Source organism: Neophocaena asiaeorientalis, unplaced genomic scaffold (genome assembly GCF_003031525.2).
Source record: "Neophocaena asiaeorientalis asiaeorientalis breed wild unplaced genomic scaffold, Neophocaena_asiaeorientalis_V1.1 scaffold124, whole genome shotgun sequence".
Taxonomy (NCBI): Eukaryota; Metazoa; Chordata; class Mammalia; order Artiodactyla; family Phocoenidae; genus Neophocaena; species Neophocaena asiaeorientalis.
Genome location: NW_020174135.1, coordinates 15,429,873 through 15,450,333, shown reverse-complemented (window position 1 = coordinate 15,450,333; position 20,461 = coordinate 15,429,873). Strand labels below are relative to the sequence as shown.

The 20,461-nt window shown below is 39.3% G+C and overlaps 1 protein-coding gene across 1 annotated transcript in view; it reads left to right on the top strand.

Moving 5' to 3' along the window:
• The window catches only part of MALT1 (MALT1 paracaspase), a 57,938-nt gene that overhangs the window by 29,521 nt on the left and 7,956 nt on the right, over nucleotides 1–20,461 (top strand). Inside the window, exons 10-15 of the mRNA XM_024754867.1 lie at nucleotides 220–252; nucleotides 6,065–6,268; nucleotides 13,954–14,131; nucleotides 15,271–15,345; nucleotides 15,884–16,011; nucleotides 19,795–19,944. Of these exons, the coding sequence (XP_024610635.1) occupies nucleotides 220–252; nucleotides 6,065–6,268; nucleotides 13,954–14,131; nucleotides 15,271–15,345; nucleotides 15,884–16,011; nucleotides 19,795–19,944 (768 nt within the window). The remainder of the gene's footprint in view (nucleotides 1–219; nucleotides 253–6,064; nucleotides 6,269–13,953; nucleotides 14,132–15,270; nucleotides 15,346–15,883; nucleotides 16,012–19,794; nucleotides 19,945–20,461) is intronic.

The following is a 20,461-nucleotide window of genomic DNA, read 5'->3' as shown; positions in this document are numbered from 1 at the left end:
GAGACATTCTCCCGCCCCGATTCCGACTCTTGTCCATCTAGGTACGTGTTTTTAATCAAGAACCTGAAAACCTTAAAAATCATAAATTAGCTGTTAGAAATAACACTCTGCCCTTCAGTGCTACAGATGCGATTGTTCATTGTTTCCGTATCTCTCTAACCCCGAAGATGTATCGTGGGTAACAGCTCCTTATCTTTTTGCATTTTTACCTTTCTATAGATAATAAAGAGCAAACAGTTGACCAACCTTTGGGTGAGTAGAGCTTTAAAATGCTTCATCAAAATATAATTGTAGCATGTGACTCTTTTATGGGGATCATGAAGGGATTTGAGACTTTTTAAATTGACAGCTTTTATAAATATTTGAATAACATCGAAACCAAATGTTTTACTTTGAATATTTATACAAGAAATTATAGAATAGGAGACTTTAAAAGATTATGAATTCAGTTTCAGGGACCAGATCAGCTTCTGTGGAGTGATTTCTGTGTTTGTCAATGTGCAAACAAATATACATATAGACAAGAAGAAACATGTATAGGTCACATAAAAATGAGTAATACTATATCTTGGTGGAGTTAGAGGTTAGGAAAGCACGAAAGAGGCTGCCATAGCAGCTCTACATGTTGAAGGATGAATAGGAGAAGGGCCTTCCAGATAGAGGGAACGTGAAATCCTAAGTAAACTTTGTAGAGAAGGAATACAGGGTGCCTGTTGTATCTGGGGAGTTGCAGGTCACAAACGACTCTCTAGAACATGAAGAGAAGGAGCCTGGAGAAGCAGGGTGAGACCAGGTCTTGAGGAGCCCCGTTTCTCAGACAAGCTATTGGAAGGAAACTTGATAGAGGGGTGAGATTTGTCCCTCTGAAAGGCCAGTCTAGTATCAGTGTAGAAAATAAACTGGAGGGAGACATTGTTTAGGTTAAGAGAACAATCGAGACTGTTGCAATGGTCTAGATAAGAAATAATGAGAATCTAAACCAGAGTAGTACCAAGACCATGCAGAAGAAGACAGAACAAATTCAAGTCAGTAAGCTGTTTTCATCACCTCACCATAGGGTATAAAAAGTACAGCGGAATCACCATGCCTGCTCCAGATTCTTGCTGGACCACTAGGCAGGTGGTAATACAGCCCACTGAGTTAGAGAATACAGAATCAAAAGCAGGATCCAAAGGATAGATGACCCTCATTTTGGGACCTAATCGGTTTGAGGTATCTGTGTCGCGTCTAGGCGGAGATACACAGCAGGCAATTGTGCACGTGGATCTGGAACTTTAAGGAGAGGCCAGGCTCGGAGATACAGTTATGAGCGTCATCAGCATAGAGGTGGAGGCTGACACCGTGAAGGGTAGCGTAACGTGGGATTGCTCAGCCCATGGAGAAAAGGGCACTGACTGGGGAAGGGGGGTGGCCCACACAGTGTTGAACAATTAGAATCAGTTGTCACTGATCAGATAGCATATATAAATTCAGGTTTCTAGATTCTCCTGAAAATAGTAGATTTTGATTGAGAGCTGTCAGTTGTGCTTAAACAGTGGCTGTCCCTGTAAAAGGGCATGTGCCCCTGTTTTCCTGTCATGTAATATTCTCAGTCTACTTCACTCTCTCCCTCTCTCTCCTCCCCTCCTTCCCCACATGGTCTCACTAGGTAGTTAAATTTCTTTACATGGTGGCTGAATCCCCAAACCGGAAACTCTCTGGACTTAAGGTTGAGACCCAGAACTGGCAGAGTGTCACACTACATTATGCTCAGAGAGAACCACAGGGCATCCCAGATTTGGAGCCGGGGGCAGGGGCCAGGGTGAGGGTGACCACACTGCTTAAAGACAAGGAAGCCATGGTTCCGCAGGGGCTGCCTCTTACCACAAGCTGGAAAGGCATCCTGGATTAGAATATGAATGGTTTTATCTAAGGAACTTGGACTTTATTTTGTAGGACATAGAGATTAAAAGATCTGATGCATGAAACCAACAAGGACTGTATATTCACCCAGTCAAAGTTGATGTTAATACTCAATCACTGATAGATGGCCAAAGGTTTTTTTTTGTTTTTGTTTTTGTTTTTGCGGTATGCGGGCCTCTCACTGTTGTGGCCTCTCCCGTTGCGGAGCACAGGCTCCGGACACGCAGGCTCAGCGGCCATGGCTCACGGGCCCAGCCTCTCTGCGGCATGTGGGATCTTCCCGGACTGGGGCACGAACCCATGTCCTCTGCCTCGGCAGGTGGACTCTCAACCACTGCGCCACCAGGGAAGCCGCAAAGGGTTTTTTATTTAAACACTTATATAGCACTTAATATGTACCAGGTCCTTTTCCAGTTGCTTATGAATATTAACTATTTTTGGATGAGATGAGTAATACACTATTAGAATAATCAGACATAAAATTATTGATGTAACTTGTACCAGTTTTTAAAGAATACATTTCATTAAACTTTGGAAGATGTCTAGGATCATGTAGTTAAAATCTCTTTCTGAAGTTGTTTTATCCTGTTGTTTAATCAACTGGTGTTTGTGTTTCCTTTTTCCAGTGAATGGTTTGTGTTCAAGAAGTTGTGGGTGGCTCTTACAGTAAATGTTTTTCTACAGAAAATTTCTTCCATTTATTTTATCACTTGAAAACCATCATAAGTCGCTTATATAGTTGCTATTTTGAAGTTTTCTTTGATTCCTCACTCTTATCTCCTCAACTTCAGATTTTACTGTTTCTTTCTCGGTCATAGCTCTAAAGTCTGACTTTTCCTTTCCCTTTCTACAACCAATTCCTGGAATGAGACTTTGTCACCTCTCATTTCGACCACTGCAGTCTGCTTCTCTATTCTAAATCCACCCCAGTTCACCTATCGTTCAGGAACTGGTTTACAAGTAGAGTGGGCAAGGTAAGTTCCCTACCCATCATCTTTATTACCATCAAGCTCAAAATGCTCCAAGACGGTTTAGGAACTAGCTGTTAAAAATTATCCTTGGGGAAAAGTTTTTGAAGAGTTATGATCAATTATTGATACACACATTTTAAGCCCATAGTTCTCAAATTGCTGAACCCTTGCATTCTTTTTTTTTCTTTTTAATTTATTTATTTCTTTATTTTTGGCTGTGTTGGGTCTTCGTTGCCGTACGCAGGCTTTTCTCTAGTTGCGGCGAGCAGGGGCTACTCTTCGTTGCAGTGCGTGGGCTTCTCATTGTCATGGCTTCTCTTGTTGCAGAGCACAGGCTCTAGGCGCACAGGCTTCAGTAGTTGTGGCACGTGGGCTCAGCAGCTGTGGCTTGGGGGCTCTTGAGCTCAGGCTCAGTAGTTGTGGCACACGGGCTTAGTTGCTCCACGGCATGTGGGATCTTCCCGGACCAGGGCTCGAACCCGTGCCCCTTGTATTGGCAGGCGGATTCTTAACCACTGTGCCACCAGGGAAGCCCTGAACCCTTGCATTCTATAAATAATGCCAAGTGTTCCTTCCAAACAGATAACAAAACTGGTGAATAAATAATCGATCTTAGCAGAAACAGGCTGTATGGTTAGTTTGACAACTGTTCCCCCAACCAAAAACCCCAGTGATTTTTTTTTTATTACATACCTTTATAATTGTTTTCTGCCAACAGAAAATTTTAATCTAATATATATCCTAAACTATCATAATATCCCACCACGTCTCCACGGCATGTGGGATCTTCCCGGACCAGGGCTCGAACCCGTGCCCCTTGTATTGGCAGGCGGATTCTTAACCACTGCGCCACCAGGGAAGCCCTGAACCCTTGCATTCTATAAATAATGCCAAGTGTTCCTTCCAAACAGATAACAAAACTGGTGAATAAATAATCGATCTTAGCAGAAACAGCCTGTATGGTTAGTTTGACAACTGTTCCCCCAAACAAAAACCCCAGTGATTTTTTTTTTTATTACATACCTTTATAATTGTTTTCTGCCAACAGAAAATTTTAATCTAATATATATCCTAAACTATCATAATATCCCACCACGAAACCCACAATGCTTTGCAGACACTTTACTACTTGAATCGCATTGGGAACCCCATGATTTGGACTGTAATGATGTCAGCCAGTGACCACACATCCTCCACCTCCTCTCACTTAGGAACGGATTGAACTGAGTCCATCAGTGTATTGACATTGGCTCTGAACTCTGATAGGGTTGATGGGCTCTGAAAAACATGCTCTGAAATTTTTCCGTGGATTAGCCAGCTGAAGTGTTCCTATATAGTGGGTAAATTGGGGTAAGAGTACATTTCTAGTTTATTTAAGAAGAAACTTTAAAAAAAAAAAAAAATACAAGTGATCATATTTTCTACTGCCTCCTAGTTGAAGTCCATCCTGAGTATTGTCAACTTTTTTTATTGTTTTAAAACGAAAGGCAGTTTAGTAGAGGCTTTATGTCTCAATTTACTTATTTATTAAACAGTCTTGAAAATTGGCCTTTTCTTTGGAATAGAAGAAGAGATTATCATTTGTACAGGACTTGAAGTGACTTACTGAGTTAGAAATGTGGCTTAAGTATCATTTCGTTTTTTTTCAAAAATGTGTATACTCATAAGAATAGGCACTTAGCAAGAAATCTCCGAAAATGTCAGTGTAGGATAAACATACCATGACAAGGGGAATTCCCTGGCCGTCCAGCAGTTAGGACTCGGCGCTTTCACTGCCGAGGGCCCGGGCTCAATCCCTGGTTGCACAAGCCGCGGCGAGGCCAAAGAAACAAAAAAAAGATACCATGACAGAAGTATTGAGGATTTTCACAAAGTGGGGTATTCTGCCACTCTGAGAGGGTCACATTCTTTCAGTTGGTGCTAGTTTTTCTCCAGACCTTGTTTAACCCTAGACTTAAATGCTCTGTGGAAAGAGAAGAAATTCCACCAGAGATTTTTGGTGACGTTTAATCATCTTGGCGATTTGAAGCATCTGAAATTAGATTACGTATTGTAGCCATCAAGTCAGCAATGGGATTATTTGTGCCTGTTTCAATCGCACACGAGTGGAATCCATATTAATTTATAAATAAGCTACTTAGCAGCACTCTGTGACAAAGGCTGGTCACCAAGTCCTGGCCAGCGTCAGTCTGGGACTGCCACGTGCTCCTGTTACACCTTCTCTGCTGCTCTCTGGTGTCTCCATCATGGATTTAGACCGTAACGTGCTGCACACACCCCACTGCCAGCCCTTGAGAAAAACATCATGACAGGTTCCTGTTGTCGTGGCACAGTCTCAAGTCTTTAACCTTTAACCCCACCCGCGACTAGCAGAAGTACAGTTCTGAAGACCTCTTAGGCACTAAGCTATGCTCAGCCTTCCACAACTCTTTTGGACAAGCTATATACCAGATGAAGCCAGCTGGTACTTTTAAAGGCACAGGTGTGGATCTTTTTGCCTCTTACAAACAGAACCACTTTTTGTATGAGACCACGTCCTTGAGCAGAGCCTCAGTTCACTAAGGTCACAGACCGAACTGCTAAGGTATTCATACAAAAAGTCTTCATGCAGCCCTGAGGTAACCGCATCTCACCCAAACACGAAATTTTTTTTAAAGAAGCTAACGGGAGACAGTACATCAACTGAAAATTTAAAAGTACAGTACTTGTTAAACTCCTGCTTTTCCCTCCTCTTTGGTATTTCCCCTTATCTGCTCTGATGGGAATTCTTCCTTTCCCTCTTTTTGGTATTTCTTTTGTTTCTAGCCTGTTCCGTTGTCAGCAAAACAGAACCTAATTTGATGGGAACCCAATTCCAAACATTCTTTGTTTAAATTTGCTCTAAAAGTCTATATTGAATATTCTTTCCTTCTGTTGTGAATCAGTAAAAGTATTACTTTAATATTAGTTACTATTACGCTTCATATACAGCTAATATCCTTTGCCTGGTTCTCAAAAGCATCAATTAATTTCAGTTGTTTAATTCATCAGCCTCTGTATCCTCAATAGAGTTTATTGGTCTGCTATGTAAGGTGTTCACTCTAAAATGAAATTAAATAATGAAATCTTATTTGTAAAGTATTTTATTAGGTTTAATTTTTATATCCTCCTTTAAATTTCTCCCCCTCCCGCCCCCTTTTTTTTTTAAATAGCAAAGGACAAGGTTGCTCTTTTGATAGGAAATATGAATTACTGGGAGCACCCCAAGCTTAAAGCTCCTTTGGTGGATGTGTATGAATTGACCAACTTGTTAAGACAGCTAGATTTCAAAGTCGTTTCACTGCTGGATCTTACTGAATATGAGATGCGTAATGCCGTGGATGAATTTTTACTGCTTTTAGACAAAGGAGTCTATGGTAAGATGTTTGTCATCTTTGCTTTTATAATTATCCACTGTTTTTCTTGTATAAGTTAGGTTAAGAGTTAAAAAACAGAAAGGCATGGTAAACTGATTGTTGAAAAGTTTTATTCTTGTAATAAAAGATGGATTTTGATCTTCATTCCATAGTTCCATATGACTAATTAGCTTGATGTCTTTACTTTCATGTGTCAAAACAATGTTGTTCTTATTAGAATTCTTACCTATCTTACGTGATTCTGTTTTATGGACTACGAGATCTACAGTATAGTAAAGTTCAATGACCAAATAGCAAATTGTATATTCATATATGTTAAATATTTGTGTGTGTGTGTGTGTGTGTTTAGCGTACAAAATGCTGTAACCGAATGAACATTTCACGTTTGTTTCCTTTTTCTAACTATTGCATAGTATTTTCAGGTCTTTTAGTGGGAACTACAGTAGAATTTAACAAGAAAATGTTGGTGAGTGAGACATGTGAAAGCAATCAGTAAACTAAAGTTTTATGCAGATGCAGTTAAAGATGGACCTCCACAAAAATTCTAACAGTAAATTTGTAATGGTTTTTCTCATTCTTTTAAATATGTTAAGAACACTACATATATGTCAGTGATTCTTTAAAGAGAGAATATGCTGTCAGTAGTAAGCAATTTCTTTGGTAATTTCTTTCTTTTAGTGGGCATAACCACGAGCATGGAACGGCCAAATGTTGTGCTATGAGCCATGTGTCTCAGAGTTGTGCTCACCACGATGTTGTGTAATAACATTCAGCTGCTGGGAAAGTGACATCTCCAGGCCTGTTGTCAGGATGCCACCGATAAACAAAGCGTCAATTTGGCTTCTATACCTTTCCAATTATTTTACTTCAATAATTTCTAAATGTAGCCTTTTTACTTCTAATTAGAGTCATACGATGAGGCAAGCTTGGTACAACTGCTAAAGGTTCTCAGAGTAGAATTTTTAATGGAAGAAAAGAGTTTTTTCCAAGATTTAACACATTACTGTATGTGGGATGAGGGACAGTCTTAAAATCGCGCTAAATCAGTTTTAAATGAGTTTCTTCTTAAGTAACAAGGATTACAGTTGTTAGGCAGGTGAATCGACAAATTAAATCTCTCAGATTCGGGATTTCAACTATTACGGTGACGTTTTAATAACATAATCTTGTTTATGAGTATATAAAGTGATGAATCTGGGTGAATCCATTCATTCGTCTTACGAAAACATGGTAGAATATATGATACTAATGTACCTTTGTGGTAGTTGGTTTATATTTTTAGTCTCTAATAAGGTGGTTGGTTGATTATTTTTTTTTTTTTTTTTTATAAATTTATTTATTTATTTTTGGCTGTGTTGGGTCTCTGTTGCTGCGCACGGGCCCTCTCTAGTTGCGGTGAGCGGGAGCCACTCTTCGTGGTGGTGCGCGGGCTTCTCACTGCAGTGGCTTCTCTCATTGTGGACCACGGGCTCTAGGCGCTCAGGCTTCAGTAGTTGTGGCTCGCGGGCTCTAGAGCGCAGCCTCAGCAGTTGTGGCGCACGGGCCCAGCTGCTCCGTGGCATGTGGGATCTTCCCGGACCAGGGCTCGAACCCATGTCCCCTGCACTGGCAGGCGGACTCCCAACCACTGCACCACCAGGGAAGCCCGATTATTTTTATATTACATAATTTATCTCCATTTTTAAGTGCATAGATGGCTTAAACAGGAAAAGGCTTCTAAAACTTCCCCAAAAGTAAGGAGGTAGAAGGAAAAAATATTTACCGACTTAGGTTTTGGGATTGGTGAAGTATTTTAAGAGTGAGGGAATTATATGAAGAATTATGTACTTGATTATTTGTTCTCATTTCTTATTAACATTATCACCTTGGCTTTAAGTCCTTGGTTTGGCTTTTTAAATCAAAACTTTTAATTGCCCCTGCAAGCTTGAGAACCAGAAATAGTTAAAGTTCTGGCAAGAAGAGTTCAGCTTATGCTGAAGCTTTGCCCCAGTATGAAAACCTCAACTTGGAATATGGAATAAATAGGTATATTAAAGCGAAATGGCAGCTTAAGAAAGCTGGAAAAGATGTTTAAATACTACTGATTCATGTCTTAACAGGGTGGCTGCATTATATTTTGAAGTATTGTGAATATCCCAAACATCAGACACATCTACTTTCCATGTAAGTGTGGTAGAGGCCTGAGGGCATAGGCGTTTCCCCTGGACTGTGCCCTGTGTCCAGCTGACAGCCCCGGGGGGCCAGGAGTACTTCGGGGGTAGGGGAGGCCGAGGCAGAGTCATAGGAATTTCCCATTAGATGTGGGAAACACAGGCATTCAAGTTTATGCCCTTTTGTATTATAGTGCCCTTGGGTTTGTAAGAGAAATAAAAATTAACAGAAAATAAGTAACTCAAATTTTAAACATATATAAACATTAAAAACACAATCTAAGAACAGGAATAACTGACTTAAATACTACATGTCCTTGAAGATAAATAAGGATAAAGATTTCAGTTGTATAGATAAACCAGGATGGAGAGTAACTACATATTTGGCTTGATATCCACCCTACGTAACACCTTTTGACATTCGTCACTTGCTGCAGCTTAGATATGCTTTGATAGAAAACAAGATTAAAGGAGTCCTTTTGTTATAAAGCAGAAACTAACACACCATTGTAAAGCAATTACACTCCAATAAAGATGTTTTTAAAAATAAATAAATAAAATACAATGCTAATGTCAAACCTGAAAAGAAAAAAAAAAAAAGGAGTCTGGTCAGAATAAGGCCAAAGCCTCATTCACTCTAGAGGAATCATTCACGTCATTGTAGCTCAGTGGTTAAGCAACGAACCTGAGAGTAACCAACCCCAGGCTCGGCGCTCTGGCTTTTCTGCTTCCTAGCTGTGTGACTATGACGAAGTTAATTCACTTTTCTAAGCCAAAAAGAACTTCTGAAATGGATAGGCTAAATTAATGAAGTTGTTCCAGAATAAGTAAGATAAAATAATCATCCCTGTGTCTGGCACACTAAAAGCGCTCAAAATACTGTAGCTATTGTTATCATGATTTTCTGAATTCAGATTTTCCTTCACCGATAGATGGGGCATTTGGACAACATTCCACTTCAGGCCTCAACAGAGAAACCCAGCTTTCATCTGTTATTATGTGTTACGGTTCAGTCTAAGATTTCATTTGAAAAAAAAGAAGGGGTTTTTAAAGTGATAGTGTGGTGAAGTGATGAAAACCAGCACACCAACATTTTATATTTTCTGAGAGTAAAGTTAACTAGAAAGCCAGCAGTAGATAATAAAGAGACAGTATAACATAGCGCAGCAGTTACTCTGGCTGGCATCCCACTTCCGAGTCTATCGCTTATTAGTCATGTGAATGTGGGTGAGCTATTAAACCTCCCGGTGTCTCAGCTTTTACATCTGTAAGAGGGGGATGATAACATTGCCTACCTTATTGTGAGATATGTGTTGTGAGCATTATGAGATAATAAAAGTAAAGGGCCTTCTTCCAACAGTGCCTGGCGTGTAGTAAGAGCTATGTAGGTCGATGGCGGCAGCGGTGGTGGTCATGGTGGTGCATGTTCTAATCAGGCCCTGTGCCAGGTGCACTGCAGCTCAACTCAAGTGGGAAAATCTTCCATTTAAACAATTATTTTCTCTGTAGGCAAAAATAAATATCTGTGACAGACTATATTCTTAGAAATCATATTCCCAAGAAATAAAATTCCCAAAAGATCTAATTTATAAGATTGTATTTTTAACCACATTGAATTCTTTGACATTTTAAAAGAGATCTGTTTTGTCCTTCTATCCTTGAGTAATGAGGGTAGTTAATTAAACGTACAAGTAGTACTAGAGATGGAATTTTTAAAATACAGTCATTTGGTCTAGTTATTTAACATAAAAATGCTTAATCTCCTGCAGTATAATTTGTATGTAGACTTTGATACAAAATTCTTATTACACTTCTCATGAATTCTTCTGCAGTGGAGAAAAGGTATTTTGTTGTCAGTGCCTTAATATCCATGATTACAGAGCTGGGCATGCAGCAGTGAAACACTGGACCACACACTTAGCTTTTCCTGGATGATGGAGGCTGAACCTTCCCTTGATGTTGCTTCTTCTCCCAAGCCAAGTCTTGCTTGAGCCAGAATGTGTTAAGTGATACAATGGGAGCAATACCCATGCTTTCTGGTTGGCTGTCTCTTAATGATATCAGTTGTAGAAATGGTACCATTGCTACTGAAAGTCAGACTCTTTCTAGAAAGGTCTCCAGATCTACCTCTGCCCTGACCAGTTTGCACTGTTAATTTAATACAGTCAAGAAGTAATTACTGGGGCTTCCCTGGTGGCGCAGTGGTTGAGAGTCCGCCTGCCGATGCGGGGGAAGCAGGTTCGTGCCCCGGTCCGGGAGGATCCCACATGCCGCGAAGAGGCTGGGGCCGTGAGCCATGGCCGCTGAGCCTGCGCGTCTGGAGCCTGTGCTCCGCAACAGGAGAGGCCACAACAGTGAGAGGCCCACGTACTGCAAAAAAAAAAAAAAAAAGAAGAATTAATTACTGAGTTCCTGTTATGTCCCTAGCCCAGATAAAGAGTATTCTAGGTGTTGAGGGAGATACAGAAAATAAAGAACATGATCTATACTCCAAGAAAATTACAGGACTTCCCTGGTGGTCCAGTGGTTAAGACTCCAAGCTTCCACTGGGGGGGCGTGTGTTTGATCCCTGGTGGGAGAACTGAGATCCCACATGCCGCATGGCCCGACCAAAAAAAGGAAAGAAAATTATAAGTCCCTTAATATAATGGGAGGGGGAGAAGACTGTAAATGGAATCCAAACACCTATCAGCTACATGATTTTAAACAAATTGTTTAATCTTTTAAAATTTGATTTCCTCACTTATTAAATAGGTCATTTAAAGATTGTTATATGGGTTAAAATCAGATCATGTATATGAAGGTGCTTTGAAAACCATGAAAATGCTATGCAAATATAAAATTCCTGTTTTTATTACGATCGCTTTTATCAGAGAAACTATATCTACGTAGAACCGTAAAATGTCAATAAAGCAAATACTGTATATGACTTTAAGTGTCAAGAGTGCTGCTGTAGGATTTCCCAGCAGGGTGAGGCTGAAGTGTGTTAGAAAACTAGAGACCAGCTGATAAGTTGCTGAGGGTTCTGAACCTGAGATAAGCCTGGAGCCTTGGTGAAGATTTGGGTAGGTGGAAAGGAGATCGTGACCTGAGCAGGGTCATGGAGGTTACAGATAAGCATGTCTTGCTCTGGGAGCAGGAAAGAGAGAGCAGAGTCAGATTTTGAGTACTTGGCAGAGTATAAATTTTACTCTTTTAAAGTATACAGTTCTTGGGCTTCCCTGGTGGCGCAGTGGTTGAGGGTCCTCCTGCCGATGCAGGGGATGCGGGTTCGTGCCCAAGTCCGGGAAGATCCCACGTGCCGCGGAGCAGCTGGGCCCGTGAGCCATGGCCGCTGAGCCTGCGCGTCCGGAGCCTGTGCTCCGCAACGGGAGAGGCCCCAACAGTGAGAGGCGCACGTACCAAAAAATAAATAAAGTATACAATTCTTTTAAAGTATACAAGTGGTTTTTAGTATATGCACAAAGCTGGGCAGTCACGTAATTCCAGAACATTTTCATCACGCCCACAGAAAAACCCATATCCATTAGCGGTCACACCTCAGTCCTCCATACCCCAAACTCCTGGCAACACCAGATCACTTTCTGTCTCTGGATTTGTCTGTTGAGGACATTTCATATAAATGGAATCGCTCCATGTGCGTCCTTTTGCGTCTGGCTTCTTTCACTTAGCACAGTGTAGTTAAAGTTCATCTGCGGTAGTGTTACTTTTATGGCTAATGAGTCGTCCGTTGTGTGCATATAGAACGTTTTATTTATCCATTCATCAGCAGGTTGGCATTTAGGCATTTTCCAGTTTTTGGATATTGCGAATAGCACTGCTATGAACATTCGTGTGCCTATTCTTCTGTGGACACTTGTTTTCAGTTCTCTTGGATACTTCCCTTGGAGTGGAATCGCTGGGTCATATAATTCTGAGTTTCGTTTTTTGACGAACTGCTTGACTCCAAAGCGCCTGTGCTATTGTATATTTCTGCCGGAAATAAACGAGCTTTCCAATTTCTCTACATCCTTGTCAGCATTTGTTACTGCCTTTTTGATTATAGCCATGCTAATAAGTGTGAAATGGTATCTCATTGTTTTGTTTTGCATGGTTAATGATGTTGGGCATCTTTTCATGTGCTTATTTGCCATTTGTATATTGTCTTTGGAGAAATGTTTATTCAAATCCTTTACCCGTTTTAAAATTGGATTGTCTTTTTATTGTTGAATTGAAGGGTTCTTTATATATTCTGCATACAAAGTGTCCTTACAGATACAGGATTCATCCTTACAAATATATATGTCCTTATAGACAGATAAGTATTTTCTCCCATTCTGTGAGTTGTCTTTTCACTTGATCTTCACGGCTTAGCGAATTAAACCCACTCCCTTTGTCGTGATTTTCAAAATGCTATCTGTGCACTCTTACTTTCATTTCCAGTGATCATTTAATTCCTTGCCAGGCTAGTCTCCTTTCCATTAGCTGTCATTCCAGGCCCAAGCTTCGTTTCTGTGCATCCTGCCTGTAACACACCTTGCTTTCTCGCTGCCTTTCCAGATCGCACCCTTTCTCTCAAGACCGTCCGTTATTGCTTCACCTTACACTGATATTCCTCTCTGCGCTTCATTCATTTCATACAGGGTTGCCCTCATCACATGATATATGGTATTTAATTAGATGCCGACTCTTCTTTAACTAATAACATGAGCGTGCCTGAATGAATTGCGAGACCCTCAGGGCCAGGAACTCTGTCTTCATTTCTTTTTCATTGTCCTCACTGCCTACATGATAATATTCAGGGCTCACTTGAGGTAGAATAAACCCACAGTGAATATATGGGTGGGCCCCTTTTGTCATTTTTTACCCAAAGTGATACATACGAAAGACCCATTTTTCTCATTTAAATAGGAGTTCAAGAAAAGTAGGCAACCTGGATCCTGCCCTCTAGGGCCAAAGGAAGCAAGTTTTCGTGGCCGTTTAAAGCCACATTCTTGCTAGGGGTTAGGGCTGTAACTACAAAGAGTTAGAGGGGCCTCCCTGGTGGTGCAGTGGTTGAGAATCCACCTGCCAATGCAGGGGACATGGGTTCGAATACTTGACACTGCAGTGGCTATTCGTCTGAGTTGTGTTTATTCCTTCATCCATTAAATACTATACTCCTGCTGTGTGCCAGGAATGCACAGATAAATGTAAGACTGCCCTGCCCTGAAGAAGTTTCTGGTTTCACAGAGGAGACAGATGAGTCAGCAAAGAAGTCCTTAGCCTTTTTTTGTATTTTAACATCATGAGATAAAACTGCATTCCATATGATACCATTGGTTACAAATGTATTACCTTTATGAATTAAAACACACTTCTGGATAGCATCTTGATGTTGGTTGAAAATTCAGTACTTAAATAAAGATGGTTGTCAAAATAATTTAATACAAATTCAGTTAACACTGAGTTGTGTTTATAGTTGCACATATCTTAAATAAGCATGCATTAACATCCTTTTTTCTTAAAGAGTGCTACATGTTCAGAGTGCGATTTCTCTTTTTTCTTGCTTTTCAGGACTATTATATTATGCAGGACATGGTTATGAAAACTTCGGGAACAGCTTTATGGTCCCTGTTGATGCTCCAAATCCATATAGGTCTGAAAATTGCCTGTGTGTACAAAATATACTGAAATTGATGCAAGAAAAAGAAACCGGACTCAATGTGTTCCTGTTGGACATGTGCAGGAAAAGGTAAACTGTCCATTCTTTATATACTGAAACTTGTTCGTCAGTTAAATATCAACCTTGAGAAGTTAAATCTAAAGGCAAACCTCTGCATGGTAGGAATCACTTAAGTTTGTGAATTTTAGCTTATAGACTGAAAGTGATGAAGAAGAAAACTAGAGGAAAATATATTTTCTGTGTGTGTTTTACTTTTTCCTGTCTGCTCTAGGACAAAAGTGAAGAACAAAAGGGCATGGGTATTTTCTCATAATAGAAAAGATACAGGGGCTTCCCTGGTGGTGCAGTGGTTAAGAATCCACCTGCCAGTGCAGGGGACACGGTTTCCAGCCCTGGTCCGGGAAGATCCCACATGCCACGGAGCACCTAAGCCCGTGCGCCACAACTACTGAGCCTGTGCTCTAGAGCCCGCAAGCCACAACTGCTGAGCCTGTGTGCCGTAACTACTGAAGCTCGCGCGCCTAGAGCCCGTGCTCCGCAACAAGAGAAGCCACCGAAATGAGAAGCCCACACACCACAACAAAGAGTCGCTCCCGCTCGCCACCAACTAGAGAAAGCCTGAGTGCAGCAACGAAGACCCAACGCAGCCAAAAATAAATAATATAAATTAAAATTTTAAAAAAAAGAAGGAAAACATACAGCTCTTCAGCCTGCCTTTAGAACGTTTCTAACAATCCCTGCAGCTGTTCCTCCAGGAATTAGCAGAGACACCATGCATGGAGTGAGGGCCTCTAGTTAGTCATGGTATTGCAGACAGAAAAAGTTTAGCTGAAGCAGACGTTTGAAGATTTGGATCCCATTTGTCTGCCATTGTGATACTAAGGAGTGGAGCCAATGATGATTCTACTCAGGTTTAGTGTTTTGCTTGCTCAGCTTTTACCAGTCAAAATCCAATGGCCGAATTCAAATGTAACTCCAGTTTTAAAGCTAACAAGAAAAAAGGTGTGAGTCTCTGCTGTCTCAATAGTTTAGGAGCCCTGGATTACTTTTGGTAAATATGTAGCTAATAAGATAAAGGAATTTGAACCTATAATTTTAAGTTATGTGTAATAGGATAGTATCATGTTTGTTATTTATGTTCTTTTAAGAATGCTGTTTTAACTTTTCATATTTATATCTGTCCTTCTCCTCTCCTACCTTTTAAATAGAAATGACTACGATGATACCATCCCAATCTTGGACGCACTAAAAGTCACTGCCAATATTGTGTTTGGATATGCCACGTAAGAAACTTTTATGTTTTTGTTGAGGATTCCTTCATTCTTTGTTGACTTCTTTTTGATTGTAGATTAGAAGCCTAGAAATATCCATAGCCAGCTAGGCATAAATTTGCCTCGATATTCTTTTTCTTGCGGTCCGCGGGCCTCTCACTGTTGTGGCCTCTCCCGTTGCGGAGCACAGGCTCTGGATGCGCAGGCTCAGCAGCCATGGCTCACGGGCCCAGCCGCTCCACGGCATGTGGGATCTTACCAGACCGGGACACGAACCCGCGTCCCCTGCATGGCAGGCGGACTCTCAACCACTGCGCCACCAGGGAAGCCCTGCCTCGATATTCTTGATAGAAATTTTTAAATAATTGACTTCAGCACTTCATAGCTTGGCATCTTCTTTTTACTAAGCAGCAAAGCATTTAGTTCTTGCTTAAAGATTAACTCTTTATTTGGGATGCCACGAGAGAGGCGGGGAGTACATGAGGCTCCTCAGTTTTTGCAGAAGCCTCATGCGGCAAGTGCTTGCTTTTTTAAAAATGTCTTTTTTCAGGTGTCAAGGAGCAGAAGCCTTTGAAATACAGCATTCTGGGTTGGCAAATGGAATCTTCATGAAATTTTTAAAAGATAGATTATTAGAAGAAAAGAAAATAACTGTGTTACTGGATGAAGTTGCGGAAGGTAAAATAAAAACTAAAGAGAAAGCTACTCAGGGTTCTCTGTTGGGTCATTATTTTATTCCTATTGTTACTGTGCAGATTTGGAATTCGTATTTATAAGACAATTTTTTTTTATATAATGTTCACAACACTCAGGTTTCCCTCCTTCCTCCCCTATTGGCTTAGCTACATGCATCTGCAGTATTACTTGAAGTACGAGTCTGACCCCAGACGTGGTTGTGAAATAAATGAAGTTTAATCCTCAGAGCTCTTCACCTTGTTTCTATGCTTAGTGCCTGATGCTGCCCGGTCTGCTTATTTGCAAAAAAAAAAAAAAAAAATTGTCTAATGAGCATCCTCTTTCAGGGTCAGACAGATAAACTTTACAGAAATGCTGAGACCCTATGGGGAAAAGCTGGGTTCTTTTTTTTTTTTTCTTGATGAACTTAGCAGTTTTAAAATTCTGCTTTAAGGACAGGATCCTAGAGGTCTAACACCATGTCTTCCATTCCCTTCTATTCCTTCCTTCCCTGCCTGGCATAATGCTGTGCTCGTGTCAGGTGTTGAATAATCACATGTTACAGCCGTAGATTGACATGTGTTTTTTGAAATGCCATTTTACAAGTCATATCAAAAAGAAGGCAGTTCTTTTACACACTGGCTCACTAGCAAATGGAGTTTCATGGATGTTCCTAAGATGGCAGCTTGAGTGTATGGTATCTGAGTGTTTCACGACCTGCTGTTAGTCACATTCGTTTATTTTCATATTTTTGTTGGTGTAGATCCCTTAGCTGGATCACTTAACTACTTTCCCCTTTAATGTAAACAGTCAGAGCTTTGGCCCTCCTTCTTCAACCAAAGAAGTTCTGCTTTTATCTGTTTTACATATTATGTGGGCTTCTATTTAAGTTCTCATTTGAAGACAAAGTTCTGGCGCTTAAAAAAAAAAATTAAAGCCTTTGGAGTATGTCAGTTATTTTCAAAGTGAGATCTGTGAAGGTGCTTCAAAGACTCTAAAATGCTTTATTCTAATTTTAGTCTTTAAGATATATTAACTATCTTAACACTTAGTAAAAAGCACCAGTTCACCCACATATGATATATACTTTGTTGTTATGGCAATGAGTGGCATCCCAGTATGTGCTATGAGTTTATATCTGAACTTCTGGATTATATTTTTATTATATATTTGAACTTTGGATCTTCTGGATAACTTAAAAATATTCAGAAAAAAATGTAAGTATTCAAAGATCATAGACCAAATAGTCAAGGCAGAAAAACTACCTTTCCAGTTTCAGTTGTGTACCCGTGAAACAAAATATGAAATAAGCGGACTGCTGTTACAAGGCTCCAGTTGTTAATCTGTGACCCCGGATTTTGATCTTTGTACTCCAGACAGCATTATTGTTCAGTTGCTTGAAATTGCAAAATAAATTCTTTCCTATCTAGTTTTAGCAGTATGGCATTTAAGGGACCCAAAAACCATCTTACTATATAAAACTCCAAGACCTGCTAGAAAAAATTATTTAATTAGTATTTCATTTTTAATGATGTAAGTCCCTTAGAACATACTTCTGACAGTTTTTATTGTGAAATTAGTTGTTTAACATGAATCTCAGACCTTGACAGTAATCTACATCCAATTATATGTTCCCTCTCTCTCTTTCCTTGCCCCCCCTTACACGGTAACCATCATTCTAAATCTTGTTTATCATTCCCTTGATTTGCTTCTTACATAGTTTTAATTGAGTTTATATTATGTCTGCAAGAAGTATGTATATTTTAATTTTAGTTGTTTTTAACTTTATCAAAAGATATTATGCTGTGTATTTGGGACTTGAAGTTTTTCAATTGTTATATTGCTAAGAGTAATCCATATTGTTGCATGACTGTGGTTCATTCATTTTGACTGTATTATAATATTCTACTGTGCAAACATACTAGTTTTTTCAGCTGCTCTCCTATTGAGCATTTGAGTTACATCCCAGTTTTTGCTATCGTGAACAGTACCGTTGTAACAATCTCTTATATGTCTCCTGGAGTATGTATGCAAGAGTTTCTTTGGGGTATAAATCCAGTATGTGGAATTACTGGATCATGGGGTATGTCAGTATTCAATTTTAAGAAATAATGCCAAACCGTTCTGCAAAGTGGTTGCACCAATCTACACTTACCCGCTTCCCCGTAATGTACAAGAGGTCGTGTAAATCCACACTCTTTTCATCACTTCATATGTCAGACTTTTTTATTTTTGCCAATCAGATGTGTTAAATACTATCTCATTGTGGTTTTGATTTGGGTTTCCCTGATTGTTAGTGATATTGAACATGTTTTTAATGGCAATACGTATGTCTTCTCATGAAAATCTGCTCGTGTCCTTGGTCCATTTTTCTATTGTGGTGTTTTTGCTCTTCTTACTGATTTAGAGGAATTCTGATATGTTCTTGATGTCGCACTAGCTAGGACCTCTGAGACATTCTTGAATAAAAGTAGCAGTGGTAGACATTCTTGCCTCATTTCTGATTTTAAACGGAATGCTTCTAATATTTTCACATTTAGAATCAATGAATTTAAATCCAACGTGATAACCTTTCTCCTTCAGCTAGAAAATTTAGTTCAGCTACCTTTACCGTGGGCTTTTTGTATCTGTTTGAACCATTTAATTTTTTATTTGGCTCATTCTTCCTTTTTCCTCTTTTAAAAAATTGATTTCTACATCTTCTCTCCTACAACAATATAATTTTATATATGCTCATGACCCTTAGGCTCCCCTGCAACCCCCAATATGTTGATATAACTTAGTTCTCAATTCAGAAATGTATTCCTCCCATTCTGTGTGTGTGTGTGTGTGTGTTTATAATAATCATATATATAAAATCACACTCTGTCTCTCTCTCTCTGACCTTACTATTGGTGAAAGAAAAACATTTGGAATCTCTTTGTGAGCAAAAGGGATAAAGTCTTAGAGTTTTATGTCTCTTTTTCCCAGATAAGTAACTACTTTCCCAAGACAGATATTAATCTATTTTTATTAATATATACAGAAATGGGATAAATTTCTTGTAATGTATTCATACAAAAGAATATCTGGTTTTATAAATTTAAATTGAGATTTGTTACTATTCATAAGTCTCTAAATCATGTTGAATGAAAATAGTATTACAAAAATATGTGTGTAACGTTTTTGTTAAGCACAAAATCTAAAATGTTCGCACATACTATTTACCAATATCTACATGAGTGAAAATTAAAATATGCATAAGAATATACAGAGTACTTTGGTTACTTTGAGTTGGGGGAGGACAGTGATGGTGCTTTAACATATTGGTAGTTTTAACACATTATTTCCTTTTTTAAAAACAAATCTTAGGTAAAGACAGCATGATATTTTAACTTGCTCATAGCTGTGTCATCATTTATTATGAGAATGTATTTGTTTATCATGTTGAGAATGGATTTCTCAACAGAGTATAGACATAAAATTATGACTGCCCATACAGTAAAGAAATACATTTTCAGCCCTTTGTGAATTTCAAGGCTTAAAATATTGGGGATTCATTAATAGAATTATAGAAGATAAAAGCTAGAAAGGGGCCTTTAGAAGTGAGCTGGCCCAGTATTTTTACCTTTTTGCTCACTGCTATATCCCTAGCACCTGGAACCATGCCTGGCACATAGTAGGTGCTTGGTAAATGTCTGTTGAGTGAATAAGTGATATTGAGGATATAGTGTGATTTGTAGAAGAGTTCTTGGTCTAAATGAAAGGATGTGGTCTTAAAACCTATATTCACTTCTTATCTTTTAGATATGGGTAAATGTCACCTTACCAAAGGCAAACAGGCTCTAGAGATTCGAAGTAGCTTATCTGAAAAGAGAGCACTCACTGACCCAATACAGGGAACAGCACATTCTGCGGAATCTCTGGTGCGGAATCTCCAGTGGGCCAAGGCACATGGTACAGTAAAGTCTATTTTCTATGAGCTGTTTCTATAATATGTTTATATAAAATCGTAAAGTGTTTTTCCTTCTGAACATACAGCTTTCCTCCGAATTTTGTAAGGAAAATATTTTAGCCTAGTGAGTAAACCCAAGACTAAGCAAAGGTTTCAGTTATAGATATTACACTGATTTATTTGATGTTGGAAATATTAAATTAACCCATTATTTTCACCTTTGATAAAATTTAAATGATCATTCTTAAATTCTATCTTTAAAACTATTTTCAATTTGTCTAATATACAATCCCTTAGATTCTCCTGTATTGTGAGATGTTGAAATGTGCCATTTCAAAAATCAGACAGTCCCCTACCTGATAAACATGTTTTCTGTAAAATGGGGACAAGAAGTAGTGCTTACTTGATAGGGTTGTTGATACTGAATGAAATCACATGTAAAGACACAAACGTGATGGTCAGCAAATACTGAATGCTTATAAATATTACTGAGCATAACTGAGCATTGTCTCCTGGACG